A 20,744-nucleotide genomic window follows, 5' to 3' on the forward strand; every position below is an offset into this window, starting at 1 on the left:
CTAGAGAGATATCAGAACTGCTCTCTGGGAGCAGTCAGAACTGACACGCTGCGTGTGTCGGAGGGGAGGGGGGGCTCTTTGCCGTGGCAACACGGGTTCTGCGAGGCTGCTGAGTGGTTACTGTAGTTCACCATGGGAACGACTTGGTGAGCACAGTCCTTATTTACTTCGGTAGAACAACGTTATCAGTAAGTCATCAGTATCTTCCTAAAACACATCTGATACCTGTCATTGGTTACGCTTTTAAAATCTACACGAGGTATTTAAATGAGACTTGTAAACATGGAATAAAATACCTGTGTGTGTCTTTATTAATGTAGATGTGATCTGTGATCCAGGAGTGTTTTATGCCTTGTTTATCTGAATGCTGCTTGTCTTGCTGTGTGTAGACACAAATGGTGATGACTATGATGTGTTTGAAGAGGGCTCCTGCTCCTCAGACTGACTGAAAGCATCTGGAAGAGGGAGGTTGTGTCCCAAACGGCACCCTGTTCTATATAGTGCATTACTTTTGGGACGTAGCCAGAGAAAGACTGTTGTAAAACAGGTCCTTAACAGGAGAGGGGCTCGGCTATAGCCAGCCTTTAAAAGGGAAGGCAGTCAGGTTTTATCAGTTGGGTTGAAGAAATGAGAAACAGGAGGTAAGACAGCTGTGGCAGGACATGACTTTGTTGTCTGTTAGGGTTTTAACTATAATACTGAACAATACGGTATGTATTTGTTTTTCATCTAAACTAGAAGTATTTATGTTATACTATAAGGTGTTATTCGTATTGACATGCTATTACTAGTTTAGTGCTTTGGATTTGGTGCCAAGTACATAATGAAATATGTCTTCATCCCAAATGGCACCCTATTCTCTAAATAGTGCACTACTTTTGACCAGAGCTTTATGGGTAAGTAGTACCCTATACAGGGAATAGGGTGCCGCTTGGGACGTGGTTGTTATCACTGGATGGGTCATAAATATGAGGACAGTAGAAGAAGGGTGATTAATGAGTCTGAAGGCCTCACAATGTGAAAGTAGGAGCACTCACAGTCCCGGACTTTGCACTTAGTTTTCCGACTTTGATGAACAATGGACTATCACTTTGTCCACTTTCGTTCTTGTTCACACACACACACACACACACACACACACACACACACACACACACACACACACACACACACAGAGAGAGAGAGAAAGACATTACTCACTTACAATGTCCATTGAATCTTTTTCACAGTAGAAAGAAACTAAGAGAGTCACCTACTCCAAGCAGTGTAGAGGGGGAAACCAACTACTGCAGCGCCATGGCTGACCCAATAAAGCTGGCTGACCCAAAGCTGGCTGAACTAAGGTAAGTAGTAACGAATGTCTCTGAATATGCTGTTGTATCAACATCAATGCCCAACATTTCTTCAAGCATTCTGCCTCTCTCTAAACTGTTCTATGACCTCAGGATCACAGTGAAACACAGCGGTTTGAAACAGTAGAAATACTGGCTGTGTGTGTGTGTGTGTGTGTGTGTGTGTGTGTCGGCCTGACTGACTGTCCGTCTGCTCTCCTGGCACAACCATGGCTCTTCTCTTGAATACCAGAGATCTATTAATAACCATCACCTCCATGCCAGAACACTTACGACATCTGCCCATTCACAGTCAGCCTGGGCTCACACCACTGACAACTAGCTGAGCTAAAGCTCTGCCTCCAGCCTCCAGCTAGCACACTGAGTTAGCAGTGAGTGAGAGAGAACCAGAGCCAATGAAACAAGCCTTGTGTTAGAGACAGTGTGTTTTCACAGGGGAACAAGAGGACTCAAGTCAAACCCCTACGGCTGTCTGTACAGCTGTCCTAACATTGTCCCCAGGCTAAGCCCTTGTCCAAAATGGGACCCTATTTTCTACATAGTTCATGACCCGTAGGGTCTGATGAACAAGATTAGATCTGACCCTACAGTCATCTCTTTCACCTACAGTCAACTCCTTCACCTACAGTCATCTCCTTCACCTACAGTCATCTCCTTCGCCTACAGTCATCTCCTTCGCCTACAGTCATCTCCTTCACCTACAGTCATCTCCTTCACCTACAATCATCTCATTCACCTACAGTCATCTCCTTCACCCATTGTCATCTCCTTGACCTACAGTCATCTCCTTGACCTACAGTCATCTCCTTGACCTACAATCATCTCCTTGACCTACAGTCATCTCCTTGACCTACAGTCATCTCCTTGACCTACAGTCATCTCCTTGACCTACAGTCATCTCCTTGACCTACAGTCATCTCTTTCACCTACAGTCAACTCCTTCACCTACAGTCACCTCCTTCGCCTACAGTCACCTCCTTCGCCTACAGTCACCTCCTTCACCTACAGTCACCTCCTTCACCTACAGTCACCTCCTTCGCCTACAGTCACCTCCTTCACCTACAGTCACCTCCTTCACCTACAGTCATCTCCTTCACCTACAGTCATCTCCTTCTCCTTCGCCTACAGTCATCTCCTTCTCCTACAGTCATCTCCTTCGCCTACAGTCATCTCCTTGACCTACAGTCATCTCCTTGACCTACAATCATCTCCTTCACCTACAGTCATCTCCTTGACCTACAGTCATCTCCTTGACCTACAGTCATCTCCTTGACCTACAGTCCTCCTTCGCCTACAGTCATCTCTTTCACCTACAGTCAACTCCTTCACCTACAGTCATCTCCTTCACCTACAGTCATCTCCTTGACCTACAGTCATCTCCTTGACCTACAGTCACCTCCTTCGCCTACAGTCATCTCCTTCTCCTACAGTCATCTCCTTCTCCTACAGTCATCTCCTTCTCCTACAGTCATCTCCTTGACCTACAGTCATCTCCTTGACCTACAGTCATCTCCTTCACCTACAGTCATCTCATTCACCTACAGTCATCTCCTTCACCCATTGTCATCTCCTTGACCTACAGTCATCTCCTTGACCTACAGTCATCTCCTTGACCTACAATCATCTCCTTGACCTACAGTCATCTCCTTGACCTACATTCATCTCCTTGACCTACAGTCATCTCCTTGACCTACAGTCATCTCCTTGACCTACAGTCATCTCCTTCGCCTACAGTCATCTCCTTCGCCTACAGTCATCTCTTTGACCTACAGTCATCTCTTTGACCTACAGTCATCTCCTTGACCTACAGTCATCTCCTTGACCTACAGTCATCTCCTTGACCTACAGTCATCTCCTTGACCTACAGTCATCTCCTTCACCTACAGTCACCTCCTTCACCTACAGTCATCTCCTTCACCTACAGTCATCTCCTTCACCCATTGTCATCTCCTTGACCTACAGTCATCTCCTTGACCTACAGTCATCTCCTTGACCTACAATCATCTCCTTGACCTACAGTCATCTCCTTGACCTACAGTCATCTCCTTGACCTACAGTCATCTCCTTGACCTACAGTCATCTCCTTCGCCTACAGTCATCTCCTTCACCTACAGTCATCTCCTTCATCTCTATCACTGCTAAAGTGAAAGTCATCCTCTCTTGGGGAATGCTGCTTTTTAGTTAGCTTTGCGACAGTATCAAAAAGGAATTTCGGATTGTTCTTATTTTCCTCAATTAAGTTAGAAAAATAGGATGATCGAGCAGCAGTAAGGGCTCTTCGGTACTGCACAGTACTGTCTTTCCAAGCTAGTCGGAAGACTTCCAGTTTGGTGTGGCGCCATTTCCGTTCCAATTTTCTGGAAGCTTGCTTCAGAGCTCTGGTATTTTCTGTGTACCAGGGAGCTAGTTTCTTATGAGAAATGTTTTTTGTTTTTAGGGGTGCAACTGCATCTAGGGTATTGCGCAAGGTTAAATTGAGTTCCTCAGTTAGGTGGTTAACTGATTTTTGTCCTCTGGCGTCCTTGGGTAGACAGAGGGAATCTGGAAGGACATCAAGGAATCTTTGTGCTGTCTGTGAATTTATAGTACGACTTTTGATGATCCTTGGTTGGGGTCTGAGCAGATTATTTGTTGCAATTGCAAACGTAATAAAATGGTGGTCCGATAGTCCAGGATTATGAGGAAAAACATTAAGATCCACAACATTTATTCCATGGGACAAAACTAGGTCCAGCGTATGACTGTGACAGTGAGTGGGTCCAGAGACATGTTGGACAAAACCCACTGAGTCGATGATGGCTCCGAAAGCCTTTTGGAGTGGGTCTGTGGACTTTTCCATGTGAATATTAAAGTCACCAAAGATTAGAATATTATCCGCTATGACTACAAGGTCCGATAGGAATTCAGGGAACTCAGTGAGGAACGCTGTATATGGCCCAGGAGGCCTGTAAACAGTAGCTATAAAAAGTGATTGAGTAGGCTGCATAGATTTCATGACTAGAAGCTCAAAAGACGAAAACGTCATTTTTTTTTTTTGTAAATTGAAATTTGCTATCGTAAATTATCCTAGTGAGATTGCTAAGGCGAACACCGCCATGTTTAGTTTTGCCCAACCTAGGTCGAGGCACAGACACGGTCTCAATGGTGATAGCTGAGCTGACTACACTGACTGTGCTAGTGGCAGACTCCACTATGCTGGCAGGCTGGCTAACAGCCTGCTGCCTGGCCTGCACCCTATTTCATTGTGGAGCTAGAGGAGTTAGAGCCCTGTCTATGTTGGTAGATAAAATGAGAGCACCCCTCCAGCTAGGATGGAGTCCGTCACTCCTCAGCAGGTCAGGCTTGGTCCTGTTTGTGGGTGAGTCCCAGAAAGAGGGCCAATTATCTACAAATTCTATCTTTTGGCAGTCATCTCCTTCGCCTACAGTCACCTCCTTCGCCTACCGTCACCTCCTTCACCTACAGTCATCTCCTTCACCTACAGTCATCTCCTTCACCTACAGTCATCTCCTTCTCCTACAGTCATCTCCTTCACCTACAGTCACCTCCTTCGCCTACAGTCATCTCCTTCTCCTACAGTCATCTCCTTCGCCTACAGTCATCTCCTTGACCTACAGTCATCTCCTTGACCTACAGTCATCTCCTTGACCTACAGTCATCTCCTTGACCTACAGTCATCTCCTTGACCTACCGTCATCTCCTTCTCCTACAGTCATCTCCTTGACCTACAGTCATCTCCTTGACCTACAGTCATCTCATTGACCTACAGTCATCTCCTTCGCCTACAGTCATCTCCTTGACCTACAGTCATCTCCTTGACCTACAGTCATCTCCTTCACCTACAATCATCTCATTCACCTACAGTCATCTCCTTCACCCATTGTCATCTCCTTGACCTACAGTCATCTCCTTGACCTACAATCATCTCTTTCGCCTACAGTCATCTCCTTCACCTACAGTCATCTCCTTCACCTACAGTCATCTCCTTCACCCATTGTCATCTCCTTGACCTACAGTCATCTCCTTGACCTACAATCATCTCCTTCGCCTACAGTCATCTCCTTCACCTACAGTCACCTCCTTCGCCTACAGTCATCTCCTTCTCCTACAGTCATCTCCTTCTCCTACAGTCATCTCCTTCGCCTACAGTCATCTCCTTGACCTACAGTCATCTCCTTGACCTACAGTCATCTCCTTCACCTACAATCATCTCATTCACCTACAGTCATCTCCTTCACCCATTGTCATCTCCTTGACCTACAGTCATCTCCTTGACCTACAGTCATCTCCTTGACCTACAATCATCTCCTTGACCTACAATCATCTCCTTGACCTACAGTCATCTCCTTGACCTACAGTCATCTCCTTGACCTACAGTCATCTCCTTGACCTACAGTCATCTCCTTCGCCTACAGTCATCTCCTTCGCCTTCAGTCATCTCCTTCGCCTACAGTCATCTCCTTCGCCTACAGTCATCTCCTTGACCTACAGTCATCTCTTTGACCTACAGTCATCTCCTTGACCTACAGTCATCTCCTTGACCTACAGTCATCTCCTTGACCTACAGTCATCTCCTTGACCTACAGTCATCTCCTTCGCCTACAGTCATCTCCTTCGCCTTCAGTCATCTCCTTCGCCTACAGTCATCTCCTTCGCCTACAGTCATCTCCTTGACCTACAGTCATCTCCTTCACCTACAGTCATCTCCTTCACCTACAGTCATCTCCTTCACCTACAGTCAGGATCACAGCATGATGCAGTAGAGATGAGAATTCCCCTTTTCTGCTCCAGACCTGTTATGTCCCAGTCCACCTGTACTAACACAGTGGTTTAACACAGGAAACAGAGCTGGTATTATGTCCCAGTTCACCTGTACTAACACAGTGGTTTAACACAGGAGACACAGAGCTGGCATTATGTCCCAGTCCACCTGTACTAACACAGTGGTTTAACACAGGAGATATTATGTCCCACATACTTAACTCATGTACAGTATGTAAATCTGTTTCACATAAACAGGGAAACCACACATCCTGGCTCTTCAGATAATAGTGTCGGTCTCTTTCCTCTTCCTCAGAGACAGCATGGCAGATTTTACAGTTCAGACGGCCAAGCACTCCAACTCTCCAATCTCCTCCACTCCCCTGCGGCCGCCCAGCGAACAGCAGTCCAAGGACCGGGCCTCCAAAAGGCTTTCCTCCGAGTCCAACGGGACCAGCGAGGGTGGGGCAGGGTCGCGGACGCCCGTGGAGATAACCGCACTGGAGGAGTCGTTCCGGCGCTTCGCCATCCACGGCGATACACGTGCCACAGGAAAGGACATGCATGGCAAGAACTGGTCCAAGCTGTGCAAGGACTGTGGCGTCATCGACGGAAAAACTGTCACCCTCACGGACGTGGACATCGTCTTCACTAAAGTCAAGTAAGGAAATCTTTTCTAGTAGGCTGTGTCCCAAATGGCGTAGTAGAAATCTTGCAGCGCCAATGGCACCCCATTCCCTAAATAGTGCACTACTTTTGACGGGAAGGGAGGAGAGTGTAGGGAGGAGAGGAGAGCGAGGAGAGTGTGGGGAGGGGAGGAGAGAGGAGAGGGGAGGAGAGAGGAGAGGGGGGAGAAGAGGAGAGGGGAGGAGAGAGGAGAGGGGGGAGAAGAGGAGAGGGGGGAGAAGAGGAGAGGGGGGAGAAGAGGAGAGGGGGGAGAGGAGAGGAGTGGAGTGGAGTTGAGTTGAGTTATCTTCCTTTCTGTTTCTTTCATCCTCATTGTAATGGTGAAATGCATTTCATTGAATCAACTGTTGTCTCAGTATAAAGGGATGACTGGTAGAGATCCATTAGTAGGACCCTCCTGTTATATAATAGTTATGTAAAGCAGACAGATACAGAGAGATAGTAGGATCCTCCTGTTATATAATAGTTATGTATAGCAGACAGCTACAGAGAGATAGTAGGGTCCTCCTGTTAAATAATAGTTATGTAATGCAGACAGATACAGAGAGATAGTAGGATCCTCCTGTTATATAATAGTTAGTGCCTTGCGAAAGTATTCGGCCCCCTTGAACTTTGCGACCTTTTGCCACATTTCAGGCTTCAAACATAAAGATATAAAACTGTATTTTTTTGTGAAGAATCAACAACAAGTGGGACACAATCATGAAGTGGAACGGCATTTATTGGATATTTCAAACTTTGTTAACAAATCAAAAACTGAAAAATTGGGCGTGCAAAATTATTCAGCCCCTTTACTTTCAGTGCAGCAAACTCTCTCCAGAAGTTCAGTGAGGATCTCTGAATGATCCAATGTTGACCTAAATGACTAATGATGATAAATACAATCCACCTGTGTGTAATCAAGTCTCCGTATAAATGCACCTGCACTGTGATAGTCTCAGAGGTCCGTTAAAAGCGCAGAGAGCATCATGAAGAACAAGGAACACACCAGGCAGGTCCGAGATACTGTTGTGAAGAAGTTTAAAGCCGGATTTGGATACAAAAAGATTTCCCAAGCTTTAAACATCCCAAGGAGCACTGTGCAAGCGATAATATTGAAATGGAAGGAGTATCAGACCACTGCAAATCTACCAAGACCTGGCCGTCCCTCTAAACTTTCAGCTCATACAAGGAGAAGACTGATCAGAGATGCAGCCAAGAGGCCCATGATCACTCTGGATGAACTGCAGAGATCTACAGCTGAGGTGGGAGACTCTGTCCATAGGACAACAATCAGTCGTATATTGCACAAATCTGGCCTTTATGGAATAGTGGCAAGAAGAAAGCCATTTCTTAAAGATATCCATAAAAAGTGTTGTTTAAAGTTTGCCACAAGCCACCTGGGAGACACACCAAACATGTGGAAGAAGGTGCTCTGGTCAGATGAAACCAAAATTGAACTTTTTGGCAACAATGCAAGACGTTATGTTTGGCGTAAAAGCAACACAGCTGAACACACCATCCCCACTGTCAAACATGGTGGTGGCAGCATCATGGTTTGGGCCTGCTTTTCTTCAGCAGGGACAGGGAAGATGGTTAAAATTGATGGGAAGATGGATGGAGCCAAATACAGGACCATTCTGGAAGAACCTGATGGAGTCTGCAAAAGACCTGAGACTGGGACGGAGATTTGTCTTCCAACAAGACAATGATCCAAAACATAAAGCAAAATCTACAATGGAATGGTTCAAAAATAAACATATCCAGGTGTTAGAATGGCCAAGTCAAAGTCCAGACCTGAATCCAATCGAGAATCTGTGGAAAGAACTGAAAACTGCTGTTCACAAATGCTCTCCATCCAACCTCACTGAGCTCGAGCTGTTTTGCAAGGAGGAATGGGAAAAATGTCAGTCTCTCGATGTGCAAAACTGATAGAGACATACCCCAAGCGACTTACAGCTGTAATCGCAGCAAAAGGTGGCGCTACAAAGTATTAACTTAAGGGGGCTGAATAATTTTGCACGCCCAATTTTTCAGTTTTTGATTTGTTAAAAAGGTTTGAAATATCCAATAAATGTCGTTCCACTTCATGATTGTGTCCCACTTGTTGTTGATTCTTCACAAAAAAATACAGTTTTATATCTTTATGTTTGAAGCCTGAAATGTGGCAAAAGGTCGCAAAGTTCAAGGGGGCCGAATACTTTCGCAAGGCACTGTATGTAAAGCAGACAGATACAGAGAGATAGTAGGATCCTCCTGTTATATAATAGTTATGTAAAGCAGACAGATACAGAGAGATAGTAGGATGGATGGTTTGACCTGGGACTGGGAACAAGGGTGCCAGTATCTAGATCAAGCTCAATTTGCTGATCGATGGACTTGGAATTTGAATTACACATACTAACTACTGCTTCCTGACAATATGGCATGTCAGTGTCTGTTGATATAAAACTATCAGCATTGGGACAGATATAGAAATAGATATAGATATGACATTCATAGGTAGGTTCTGTATCCACAGGATACTATGTTACGTGTCTATATTATATTCATGGGACATAGACACTATTCCATTCCAAGAGATAGAATACTATATAAAATACTGTTTTCTAAGAATATACTGTATAAAAGGAAAGAAAGTCTCACTCGATATAGACTCCCAACAGTTGAATAGGAAAACCCCTCAGTAACAGTCATGTTGTGTGGTGTTGTTGCCCTCAGTAACAGTCATGTTGTGTGGTGTTGTTGCCCTCAGTAACAGTCATGTTGTGGGGGGTTGTTGCCCTCAGTAACCGTCATGTTGTGGGAGGTTGTTGCCCTCAGTAACAGTCATGTTGTGTGGTGTTGTTGCCCTCAGTAACAGTCATGTTGTGTGATGTTGTTGCCCTCAGTAACAGTCATGTTGTGGGGGGTTGTTGCCCTCAGTAACCGTCATGTTGTGGGGGGTTGTTGCCCTCAGTAACAGTCATGTTGTGGGGGGTTGTTGCCCTCGGTAACAGTCATGTTGTTGCCCTTGGTAACAGTCATGTTGTAGGGGGTTGTTGCCCTCGGTAACAGTCATGTTGTGGGGGGTTGTTGCCCTCAGTAACAGTCATGTTGTGTGGTGTTGTTGCTCTCAGTAACAGTCATGTTGTGGGGGGTTGTTGCTCTCAGTAACAGTCATGTTGTGTGGGGTTGTTGCCCTCAGTAACAGTCATGTTGTGTGGGGTTGTTGCCCTCAGTAACAGTCATGTTGTGGGGGGTTGTTGCCCACAGTAACAGTCATGTTGTGTGGTGTTGTTGCTCTCAGTAACAGTCATGTTGTGGGGGGTTGTTGCCCTCGGTAACAGTCATGTTGTTGCCCTTGGTAACAGTCATGTTGTAGGGGGTTGTTGCCCTCGGTAACAGTCCGGGGGCAGGATTGTTCACTCTGCTGTTTCCCCAGATGCCTGAGGCAGTCGCCATCCTCTACTGCCACAGGGTCCAGGTCATTTCTAGTAGAATGACCTCAATAACAACCCAACACACACTGACTGAACCGTGCTTGTTGTGGGGTTCTGTGTTCGTATGTTCTGTGTTGGGTATTGAATGGTTAAGGTATATGTTCTGTATGCTTTGAAAGGCATGGGGGTGTATGTCTATCGTGTTGATCATGAGCATTGTGCTCTAAATGCAGGTGAAGGAAGGTGTATCTACAAAGCATGAAGCTAAATGACAGGACAGGGCAGTCTGTTTTACAGACTGTAGCCATATTTGTTTTTTGGGGGGGGGGTTGCTGTTTGCTCCAGTATGAAGCTTTAATGAAGTGATTTGTTTCATCCTGACTGAGCCCTGAGAGTAGAGATGATTCTGCTAGACAGCGTCAGAACAGACCAGTGCTGTAGCTGGAGGGAGGGGAGAGAGCAGTTCATTCACGACCACACTGACAACTGAAAATTCACAAAACAATGAATTCCAGTATTCATTTAGTTTTTTATGTTTCAGCAACAAAGAAACACGGCATCAGCCATTTGCAAAATGTATAAAAATGCAGGAAACTAGCTCCACGGCCGAAATGAAATGTACTTTAAAACTGCAACATTTTCTCTCAGCTACATGGCATAATGTGTACATTTGCAGGAAATTAGCTTTAAAACTGAGAAAAAAAAATTGAAGGCTGCTGTTGTCAGTTGTGTGTTCAGTAGAGCAGTGATGTAGGCCTACAGTAGAATGTGCATATGCTAGAGAGAGAGAGAGAGAGAGAGAGCAGAGTTTTGTGGGGGAGGGAATGTGTTCTGAGCTGTTTCTGAGGCATGAGCAGAGCTGAGCTGGGGAGGCGTGCGTGCCACCATGCCAGACATGATGTAGATGGAGCCTTTCTTTTAATCAGAGAGTCAGAGCTCACACAGCGCTAGCAAGGACATGAAGAATTCAACGGCTTTATGGCCACTGTCTGATGACTATATGGCTTCGTTAAATCCACATTTATTCAGGGGGGAAGTTGTCTACTGTACCCCTGGGTTTCTCTGCCATGCTATAGCCTATGTAACGAGTCTCTGTTGTCGTGCCATTTCATGCTATAGCCTATGTAACGAGTCTCTGTTGTCGTGCCATTTCATGCTATAGCCTATGTAACGAGTCTCTGTTGTCGTGCCATTTCATGCTATAGCCTATGTAACGAGTCTCTGTTGTCGTGCCATTTCATGCTATAGCCTATGTAACGAGTCTCTGTTGTCGTGCCATTTCATGCTATAGCCTATGTAACGAATCTCTGTTGTCATGCCATTTCATGCCAGTGATGATCCTTCCCTCTCACTGACTAGACAACCTGGACTCAGAGCATTTTGTATTATTCTGTACGTAAAGCCGAGACACTCCATTTAATATGATGTTTCATTTCGTATGGTATTTATTATTTGTGGATGTCCATCACCCATTTCATATGATACACTACAGTACATGACCAAAATAATGTTGACACCTGCTTGTCGAATTATCTCATTCCAAAATCATGGGCATTAATATGGAGTTGGTTCCCCCTTTGCTGCTATAACAGCCTCCACTCTTCTGGGAAGGCTTTCCACTAGAAGTTGGAACATTGCTGCAGGGACTTGCTTCCATTCAGCCACAAAAGCATTAGTGAGGTCGGGCGCAGATGTTGGGCGATTAGTCCTGGCCTGCAGTCAGCGTTCCAATTCATCCCAAAGGTGTTGGATGGAGTTGAGGTCAGGGCTCTGTGTAGGCCAATCAAGTTCTTCCACACCATCTCAACAAACCACTTTGGGCTAGGTGGCATTAACATGCTGAAACAGGAAAGGCCCTTCCCCGAACTGTTGCCACTAAGTTGGAAGCACAGAATCATCTAGAATGTCATTGTATGCTATAACATTAAGATTTCACTTCACTGGAACTAAGGGGCCTATCCTGAACCCTTATTCCTCCTCATCTAAACGTTACAGTTGGCACTATGCATTAGGGGAGGTAGCGTCTCGTTTCTTTGCATTGGATATATTTACCATATCATATGGAGACAGAAACAGAAACCTTTTACTGTATCATAAATAGACATCATTGCAAATGATTAAATCCTTCTAATGGAAAACATATATATATATATATATATATATATATATATATATATATATAATTTAGTTACGAATTGAACTTTAATTAAATGAGTTGACTCTTCACATGATATGATTTCACTGAACAACAAAAGAAAGGGAATATCTAATGATCCCCAATAATCCATCTCATCTCCCAGAAATGTTTTCAACATATATCTGTAAAATGATAGTCTAGAAACTAAAGCTTTGGTTGTCTTCCTCTCAGGCTTCCATGTCTTCTCCCTGGACCTCCTCAATGTCCACCTCTTGAACATCAGACTCATCTCCACTGTCACTTTCCAACCTTGTTGAGGATGGCTAGTTGTCAGGCTCAAAAAGCCTCACATTTGCCCGGATGGCCACCAATTTTTCAACCCTTGTATTGGTCAGCCTGTTGCGTGCTTTGGTGAGTGTGTTCCCAAACACAAGGACAAATTGCGCTCTAAGGCGGCTGATGTTGGTGGAATTTGGAGGATGATGGAGGCAACAGGGGAAAGGGTCTCAGATCCACAAAGTCCCTTCCACCAGGTGGCTGATGAGATATGTTGGCACGACTGCCATATTGCATCTCCATCCCAAAGCCCTTGCTTGAAAGTGTACTTCACCAGACTACCAAGAACCTTGCCCTCCTCCAGGCCAAGGTGGTGAGACACAGTAGTGATGACACCATAGGCCTTGTTGATCTCTGCATCAGACAGGATGCTCTTGCCAGCAGACTTGAGGTCCAACATCTACGCTGCGGCGTGTATGGGCTTCAGGCAGGAGTCTTCACGCTTTTTGATGTATTTCAGACTGCAGTTTCCTCTGCTTGGAGCAACAGTGAAGTGGGCAGGGCAGTACGGATTTCTTCTCGAACATCTGCAAGCAGAGTCTGAACATCAGACAGGATGACATTGTCTCTCTCAATCAGTGCAATGGCTACTGCTACAGGTTTCAGGAGTTTCAGGCTGCTTACCACTCTCTCCTAAAATACACCATCCAGGAGGATCCTCTTGATGGGGCTGTCCTTAGCGGCAGACTGTGATATGGCCATTTCTTGGAGAGACTCCTTCCCCTCCAGGAGACTGTCAAACATGATGACAACACCACTCCAACGGGTGTTGCTGGGCAGCTTCAATCTGGTGGTCTTATTCTTACACTTTGCTTGGTGAGGTAGATGGCTGCTATAACTTGATGACCCTTCACATACCTAACCATTTCCTTGGCTCTCTTGTAGAGTGTATCCATTGTTTTCAGTGCCATGATGTCCTTGAGGAGCAGATTCAATGCATGAGCAGCACAGCCAATGGGTGTGATGTGAGGGTAGGACTTCTCCACTTTAGACCAAGCAGCCTTCATATTTCGCAGTATTGTCTGTCACCAGTGCAAATACCTTCTGTGGTCCAAGGTCATTGATGAAATCTGAAATGTAGAGACTGGTGTGTCTATCATCCCTTGTGTCTGTGCTCTTGTAGAATACTGGTTGAGGGGTGGATATGATGTAGTTAATTATTCCTTGCCCATGAACATTCAACCACCCATCAGAGATAGTGGAATAGTCTGCTTTCTCTATGATTTGCATGACCATCAATTGAACTCTGTTGAACTCTGCATCCAGCAAATTAGTAGATAATGCATGTCTGGTTGGAGGGGTGTATGCTGGGAGAAGAACATTCAGAAATCTCTTCTAACACACATTGCCAGTGAGCATCAGAGGTGAACCAGTTTGCATACACAGCTCGAGTAAGATATTCATCAGCATTTCTCTGAGTCATTGAGTCAACAAAACTTCTAATTCCAGGAGGACCATGAGCTGTTGCTATCGATAAGGTGTCTGATTCATAATTTTCACCTCAAATAGAAGTAGAGGGACTTTTGTCAGATGTTGCTTGTTGTGAGCGCTGAGGGAACTTTATGCACTTGGCCAGATGATTCTGCATCTTTGTTGCATTCTTTACATATGATTTGGCACAGTATTTGCAAATGTACACAGCTTTTCCTTCTACATTAGCTGCAGTGAAATGTCTCCACACATCAGATGTGGCATTTCCCTGTAAAATAAAACAAAAATAAAATTCCATGAAGAGATAAATAGTTAAGCAGTTAGATTAAACAACTCCTTTGTAAGATAAATGATTATGGAAACAGGCGAATTAACACTCCTTAGTTAGCAGGCTCAAGCAAGCTAAAACCCACATGGTAGCAAAAACTAACTAGCAGAAATGGTTAACAAGTTAGAAATGATTTAAACACACTTTGCTGTAGGCTACTATTTACTAGCTAACAAAAAAAATAATGTATGTCATATAAAATATATTCACCCCACCCAGTATTGCAATCTAAACTTACCAGAAAGCATGTAGTCCTTGGCTCAGACAGTGTAGTAGTGTGGGCTCATTAGCATCTCATTAGTGTGCGAGATCTTGAGAATCAGCTGTACAGAATGCGCTGTGCATGCAGAGGGTTGCAATTCCATTGAATTGGGGATAGTTTAACCAAAATATGCCACAAGACCTAGATTTGCCGTTTGTGTATCCCACAAAAAAAGGTTCACTGTTATAAGCTAACTTTTTTGATGAATTTAAACAAAATTCCTGGGCTTGACTTCCCATGGAAAATTTCCGGAAAGTTTCCGACCCTTTGCAGCCCTACTTAACCAATGATTTTTACGCTCTACGCACTTCAGCGGTCCTGTTCTTCGAGCTTGTGTGGCCTACCACTTCGCAGCTGAGCCGTTGCTGCTCCTAGACGTTTCCACTTCACAATAACAGCACTTACAGTTGACCGTTGCAGCTCTAGCAGTGCAGAAATTTGACAAACTGATTTGTTGGAAAGGTGGCATCCTATGACGGCGCCATGTTGAATGTCACTGAGCTCTTCAGTAAGGCCATTCTACTGCCCATGTTTGTATATGGAGATTGCATGGCTGTGTGCTTGATTTTATACACTTGTCTGCAACGGGTGTGGCTGAAATATCCGAATCCAATCATTTGAAGGGGTGTCCACATACCTTTGGCCGTGTAGTGTATGTTACAATTCTTATTATATGTTACAAATGTGCAAAGTGTACAATATGTTATCGAATTTGCAAAACGTAGGATGTGCTACGAATTCTAGATAGGTGGCTAACTTTAGCTAGCTGGCTAACATTAGCTCGGCTAGGGATTAGGGTTAAAGTTAGGTTAAAGGGTTAAGGTTAGGGGAAGGGTTAGCTAACATGCTAAGTAGTTGCAAAGTAGCAAAAAAGTAGTAAGTCGTTGAAAAGTTGCTAAAGTTATTGGTGATGAGATTCGAACTCGCAACCTTTGGGTTACTAGATGTTCGCGTTATACACCCACCCATCTACCCCGACCAAACCACCCTACTTTCATTTTTGCCTTAAGTAATCATCTGTCTTATGTAACCATACCAAACAACATATCATACTAATTTGAGTGTCACGGATTTACCTTTACTATGTTACGTCTAGTCTATGAGACCAGGCTGGACCTGCTGTAGTTCAGTTCTATGGTGTCTACTGCCTACCCCAACCCCAACCCTACTGTGGTGAGCCAGGCAGCTGGATATATGTTTTTTTCTCCAGTAAAAACATAAGAAAGTAAAAAATTAAGTCCCATCCCATCTTTAACACGGTATAACAACTATATCCGCACAGTCTAGAACCGAAAGGCTTACCAAACGGCTAGCCACTCAATGATTTGTCCCAACCAGCCCCCACCACAGATCCAGAGCTGTGTGTCAAGCTTCACAGTGTAGGAGTGCTGATCTAGGATCAGGTCCCCCCCCTGTCCTTATTTGTTAGAGCAGCTCACAGATCACTGCTCCTGCACATAGCCCATAGCCCATTTGTAAATAGCCCATCCAACTACCTCATCCCCATGGGGCGGCAGGGTAGCCTAGTGGTTAGAGCGTTGGACTAGTAACCGGAAGGTTGCGAGTTCAAACCCCCGAGCTGACAAGGTACAAATCTGTCGTTCTGCCCCTGAACAGGCAGTTAACCCACTGTTCCCAGGCCGTCATTGAAAATAAGAATTTGTTCTTAACTGACTTGCCTGGCTAAATAAAGGTAAAAAAAAAAAAAAAAAAAAAAAAAATACTGTTATTTATTGATTTATTTATTTAGCTCCTTTGCACCCCAGTATCTCTACTTGCACATTCACCTTCTGCACATCTACCATTCCAGTGTTTAAATGCTATATTGTAATTACTTCACCACCTTCGCCTATTTATTGCCTCATCTCCCTTATCCTCCCTCATTTGCACTCACTGTATAAAGACGTTTTCTACTGTATTATTGACTGTATGTTTGTTTATTCCATGTGTAACTCTGTGTTGTTGTTTGTGTCGAACTGCTTTGCTTTATCTTGGCCAGGTCGCAATTGTAAATGAGAACTTGTTCTCAACTTGCCTACCTGGTTAAATAAAGGTGAAATAAATCAAAAAAGGAAGTTATCTAAAAGGCTAAACTGATCCTAAATCGGCACTCCTACGCATTGTAGATGCTGTTTGATATGTCTGATTCCTTAGCAAGCTCCTGACAGGGTCATTTTAATTGGTTTCCAGAGGACACAGAGCCCTCCTCCTCCTCCTCTCCTCAGACACAACGTGCCAGCTGGAAGTCCTATGTCCCATCTGACATTAGACAGCATGGAACAGGCAACGGAGGAATGGAGCTCTCAACTGTTCAACACTGACGGATCGCCCAAACAAAATCAGTCACTGAAGGAGTCAATTTAATAATAAACCCCAAACACGCCTGTTTACTGTAGCTTGTTGCTATGACAACATGTTACCCGGGGAGACTGTTTGGCTTTACAGCCTTTTGTTTAGCAGATTTATCACCACAGCAATGGTTGTTTGTATTTGTGTTACCATGCACGACGACGTCTGAACGGAGAAGCAGAATGGTGTATAGTCAGTTTAAACAGCCGTACGCATGGCCCCTTGGAGGGGTGGATGTGATTGGCTGAGCTATAATAACACCTGACATCATGTTGATGACTACTAGGCTGCGTACCAATTGGACCCTGGTTGAAAGTAATGCATCATTTAGGGAATAGGGTGCTATTTGAGGGTGCCATTTGGGACACAGCCCTAGTAGAAAGCAGAACACGGAACACCAGAAAATCTAAAAACTCTGTAGCCGAGAAGTTCACTTTCACACATAAACACATCGTCTGTCTCTGTCCAGGCAGTGCCTAAGATGCTTCTCCCTGTGTCTGTCTCTGTCCAGGCAGTGCCTAAGATGCCTCTCCCTGTGTCTGTCTGTAGAGCACACCATCACACAGCAGGGCCATCAGATAGCTGATATGTTGATGCTATCACACAGCAGGGCCATCAGATAGCTGATATGTTGATGCTATCACACAGCAGGGCCATCAGATAGCTGACATGTTGATGTTATCACACAGAAGGGCCATCAGATAGCTGATATGTTGATACTATCACACAGCAGGGCCATCAGATAGCTGATATGTTGATACTATCACACAGCAGGGCCATCAGATAGCTGATATGTTGATGCTATCACACAGCAGGGCCATCAGATAGCTGACATGTTGATACTATCACACAGCAGGGCCATCAGATAGCTGACATGTTGATGCTATCACACAGCAGGGCCATCAGATAGCTGACATGTTGATGCTATCACACAGCAGGGCCATCAGATAGCTGATATGTTGATGCTATCACACAGCAGGGCCATCAGATAGCTGACATGTTGATGTTATCACACAGCAGGGCCATCAGATAGCTGACATGTTGATGCTATCACACAGCTGTGCCATCAGATAGCTGACATGTTGATGCTATCTCATGGCTTTGTATACAGTGTGGTCGATTCTCCTTTGACGCTCTCAAACTGTGATGAGGGGCATTAAAATGACAAGCCAAATCATGTCTCGAATGGCACCCTGTTCCTTTTTATAGTGCACTACCTTTGACCAGGATACTCCAATAGGAAAAAGGGTGTGATTTGGCACATCCCCATGTTTATGATGTAACATGGAGACAGAGGTCAACAGCAGTAGAATTCTCTCACTGAGTTCCACAGACTCTTCACTCTGTGACATCGGTAGTTTTGACATTTCTAAGTGGCTGGTTGGTTGTTTCTACATTTCAGGAAGAAATCCTGTCGCACCATCACGTTTGACGAGTTCAAGGCAGCGGTGGGAGAGCTGGCCAGCAAGAGATTCAAGGAGAAAACGGGAGAGGAGGCGGAGGGGGAGGTCTTCAGGATGATTGAGGGGAAGAAACCGGTCATTAAAGGAGTCACGGTAAGGTCCCGAAGCAGCAGGAAATTACATCCAATAGTACTGACGCTAAAACCAGATATGAATGAATACACGTATACAGACTCAGTGCATTCGGAAAGTATTCAGACCCCTGGACTTTTTCCACATTTCGTTACCTTACACTTATTCTAAAATGGATTAAAATAAAATCCTCAATCTACACACAATACCCCATAATGACAAAGCAAAAAACAGGTTTTTAGAAATTTTTGCAAATGTGTGTGTATATATTTGCTATGAGACTTGAAATTGAGCTCCAGTGCATCCTGTTTCCATTGATGATCCTTGAGATGTTTCTACAACTTGATTGGAGTCCATCTGTGGTAAATTCAATTGTTTGGACATGATTTGGAAAAGGCACACACCTGTCTATATATGGTCCCACAGTTGACAGTACATGTCAGAGCAAAATTCAAGCCATGAGGTCGAAGGAATTGTCAATAGAGCTTCCGAGACAGGATTGTGTAGAGGCATAGATCTGGAGAAGGGTACCAAAAAAATTCTGCAGCATTGAATGTCCCCAAGAACACAGTGGCCCCCATCATTCTTAAATGGAAGAAGTTTGGAACCATCAAGACTCTTCCTAGAACTAGACGCCCAGCCAAACTGAGCAATCTGGGAAGAAGGGCCTTGGTCAGGGAAGTGAACAAGAACCAGATGGTTCCTTTGTGGGGATGAGAGAACCTTCCAGAAGGACAACCATCTCTGCAGCACTCCACCAATCAGGCTTTTATGGTAGAATGGCCAGACAGAAGCCACTCCTCAGTAAAAGGCACGACAGCCTGCTTGGAGTTTGCCAAAAGGCACATAAAGGAAACAAGATTCTCTGGTCTGATGAAACCAACATTGAACTCTTTGGCCTGAATGCCAAGCGTCGCATCAGGAGGAAACCTGCCACCATCCCTACAGTGAAGCATGGTGGTGGCAGCATCATGCTGTGGGGATGTTTTTCAGCGGGAGACTAGTCAGGATGGAGGGAAAGATGAACAGAGCAAAGTACAGAGAGATCCTCGATGAAAACCTGATCCAGAGCACTCAGGACCTCAGACTGGGGAGAAGGTTCACCTTCCAACAGGGCCTCGACCCTAAGCACACAGCCAAGACAACACAGGAGTGGCTTCAGGACAGGTCTCTGAATGGCCTTGAGTGGCCCAGCCAGAGCCCGGACTTGAACCCGATCAAACATCTCTGGAAAGACCTGAAAATAGCTATGCAGCGACACTCCCCATCCAACCTGACAGAGCTTGAGAGGATCTGCAGAGAACAAAGGGAGAAACTCCCCAAATACAGGTCTGCCAAGCTTGTAGCGTCATACCCAAGAAGACTGGAGGCTGTAATCGCTGCCAAAGGTGCTTCAACAAATTACTGAGTAAACGGTCTGAATACTTATGTAAATGTGATATTTCAAAAATATGCACTACTTTTGACCAGGGCCCATAGGGTAGTGCACTACTTTTGACCAGGGCCCATAGGGTGCTATTTGGGATGGATTCTCAGAACAAACTCAAGTCGTCATCATGCATGTCATTTTTTTATGTAACTTTCTTTCTGTCCACAGAGAGCGGTGGCTTCTCCGACCGTGTCTCGTCTGACGGACACGACCAAGTTCACTGGGTCACACAAGGAGCGCTTTGACGAGAGTGGCCGTGGGAAGGGGAAGGCAGGTCGCGTGGACATGGTGGACACATCCGGGTACGTCGCAGGATACAAACACCTCGGGTCATATGAGAAGAAAGTCACCAAGCCCACCGGGCCCCCTGGAGCCGGGCACTCTGGAGGAGGGCACTCTGGAGGAGGGCCCCCTGGAGGAGGGCCCCCTGGAGCCAAACCAGTGTGAAGATAGGATAATAATTTTCTAAAGAAAGAACTCCATGAAAGCACAACAAAAAGATAGGATTTCATATGTTCTCACCCATCTTGTTTTCTTTTCGCGAGTGGGATGTTTTGAGTTCCTGTCTTTTTTTGTTATGTGTGAGAACTGGACAACTGTTTACATCCATTTTTACAGCTGGTACATTCCTGACAGATCGCAAGTTACTGCCAAATGTTCACATGAACCCACCAACCAACAAGGGAAACAACTGTTTTGCTCTGCATTTTTTTGAAACCTCTTCATGATGATAGGC

General features: G+C 44.9%; 1 protein-coding gene across 1 annotated transcript; it reads left to right on the plus strand.

Moving 5' to 3' along the window:
* The first annotated feature begins 684 nt into the window (after positions 1 to 684).
* On the plus strand, positions 685 to 20,455 carry LOC139394711 (tubulin polymerization-promoting protein-like). Its single transcript, XM_071142811.1, has 5 exons — positions 685 to 710; positions 1,230 to 1,343; positions 6,430 to 6,774; positions 18,447 to 18,600; positions 20,177 to 20,455. The coding sequence occupies exons 2-5, from the start codon at positions 1,297 to 1,299 to the stop codon at positions 20,453 to 20,455; spliced, it is 825 nt and encodes a 274-aa protein (XP_070998912.1). The 5' UTR covers positions 685 to 710; positions 1,230 to 1,296.
* The last annotated feature ends 289 nt before the right edge of the window (positions 20,456 to 20,744 follow it).

The sequence above is a fragment of the Oncorhynchus clarkii genome, unplaced genomic scaffold (genome assembly GCF_045791955.1).
Source record: "Oncorhynchus clarkii lewisi isolate Uvic-CL-2024 unplaced genomic scaffold, UVic_Ocla_1.0 unplaced_contig_10520_pilon_pilon, whole genome shotgun sequence".
Taxonomy (NCBI): Eukaryota; Metazoa; Chordata; class Actinopteri; order Salmoniformes; family Salmonidae; genus Oncorhynchus; species Oncorhynchus clarkii.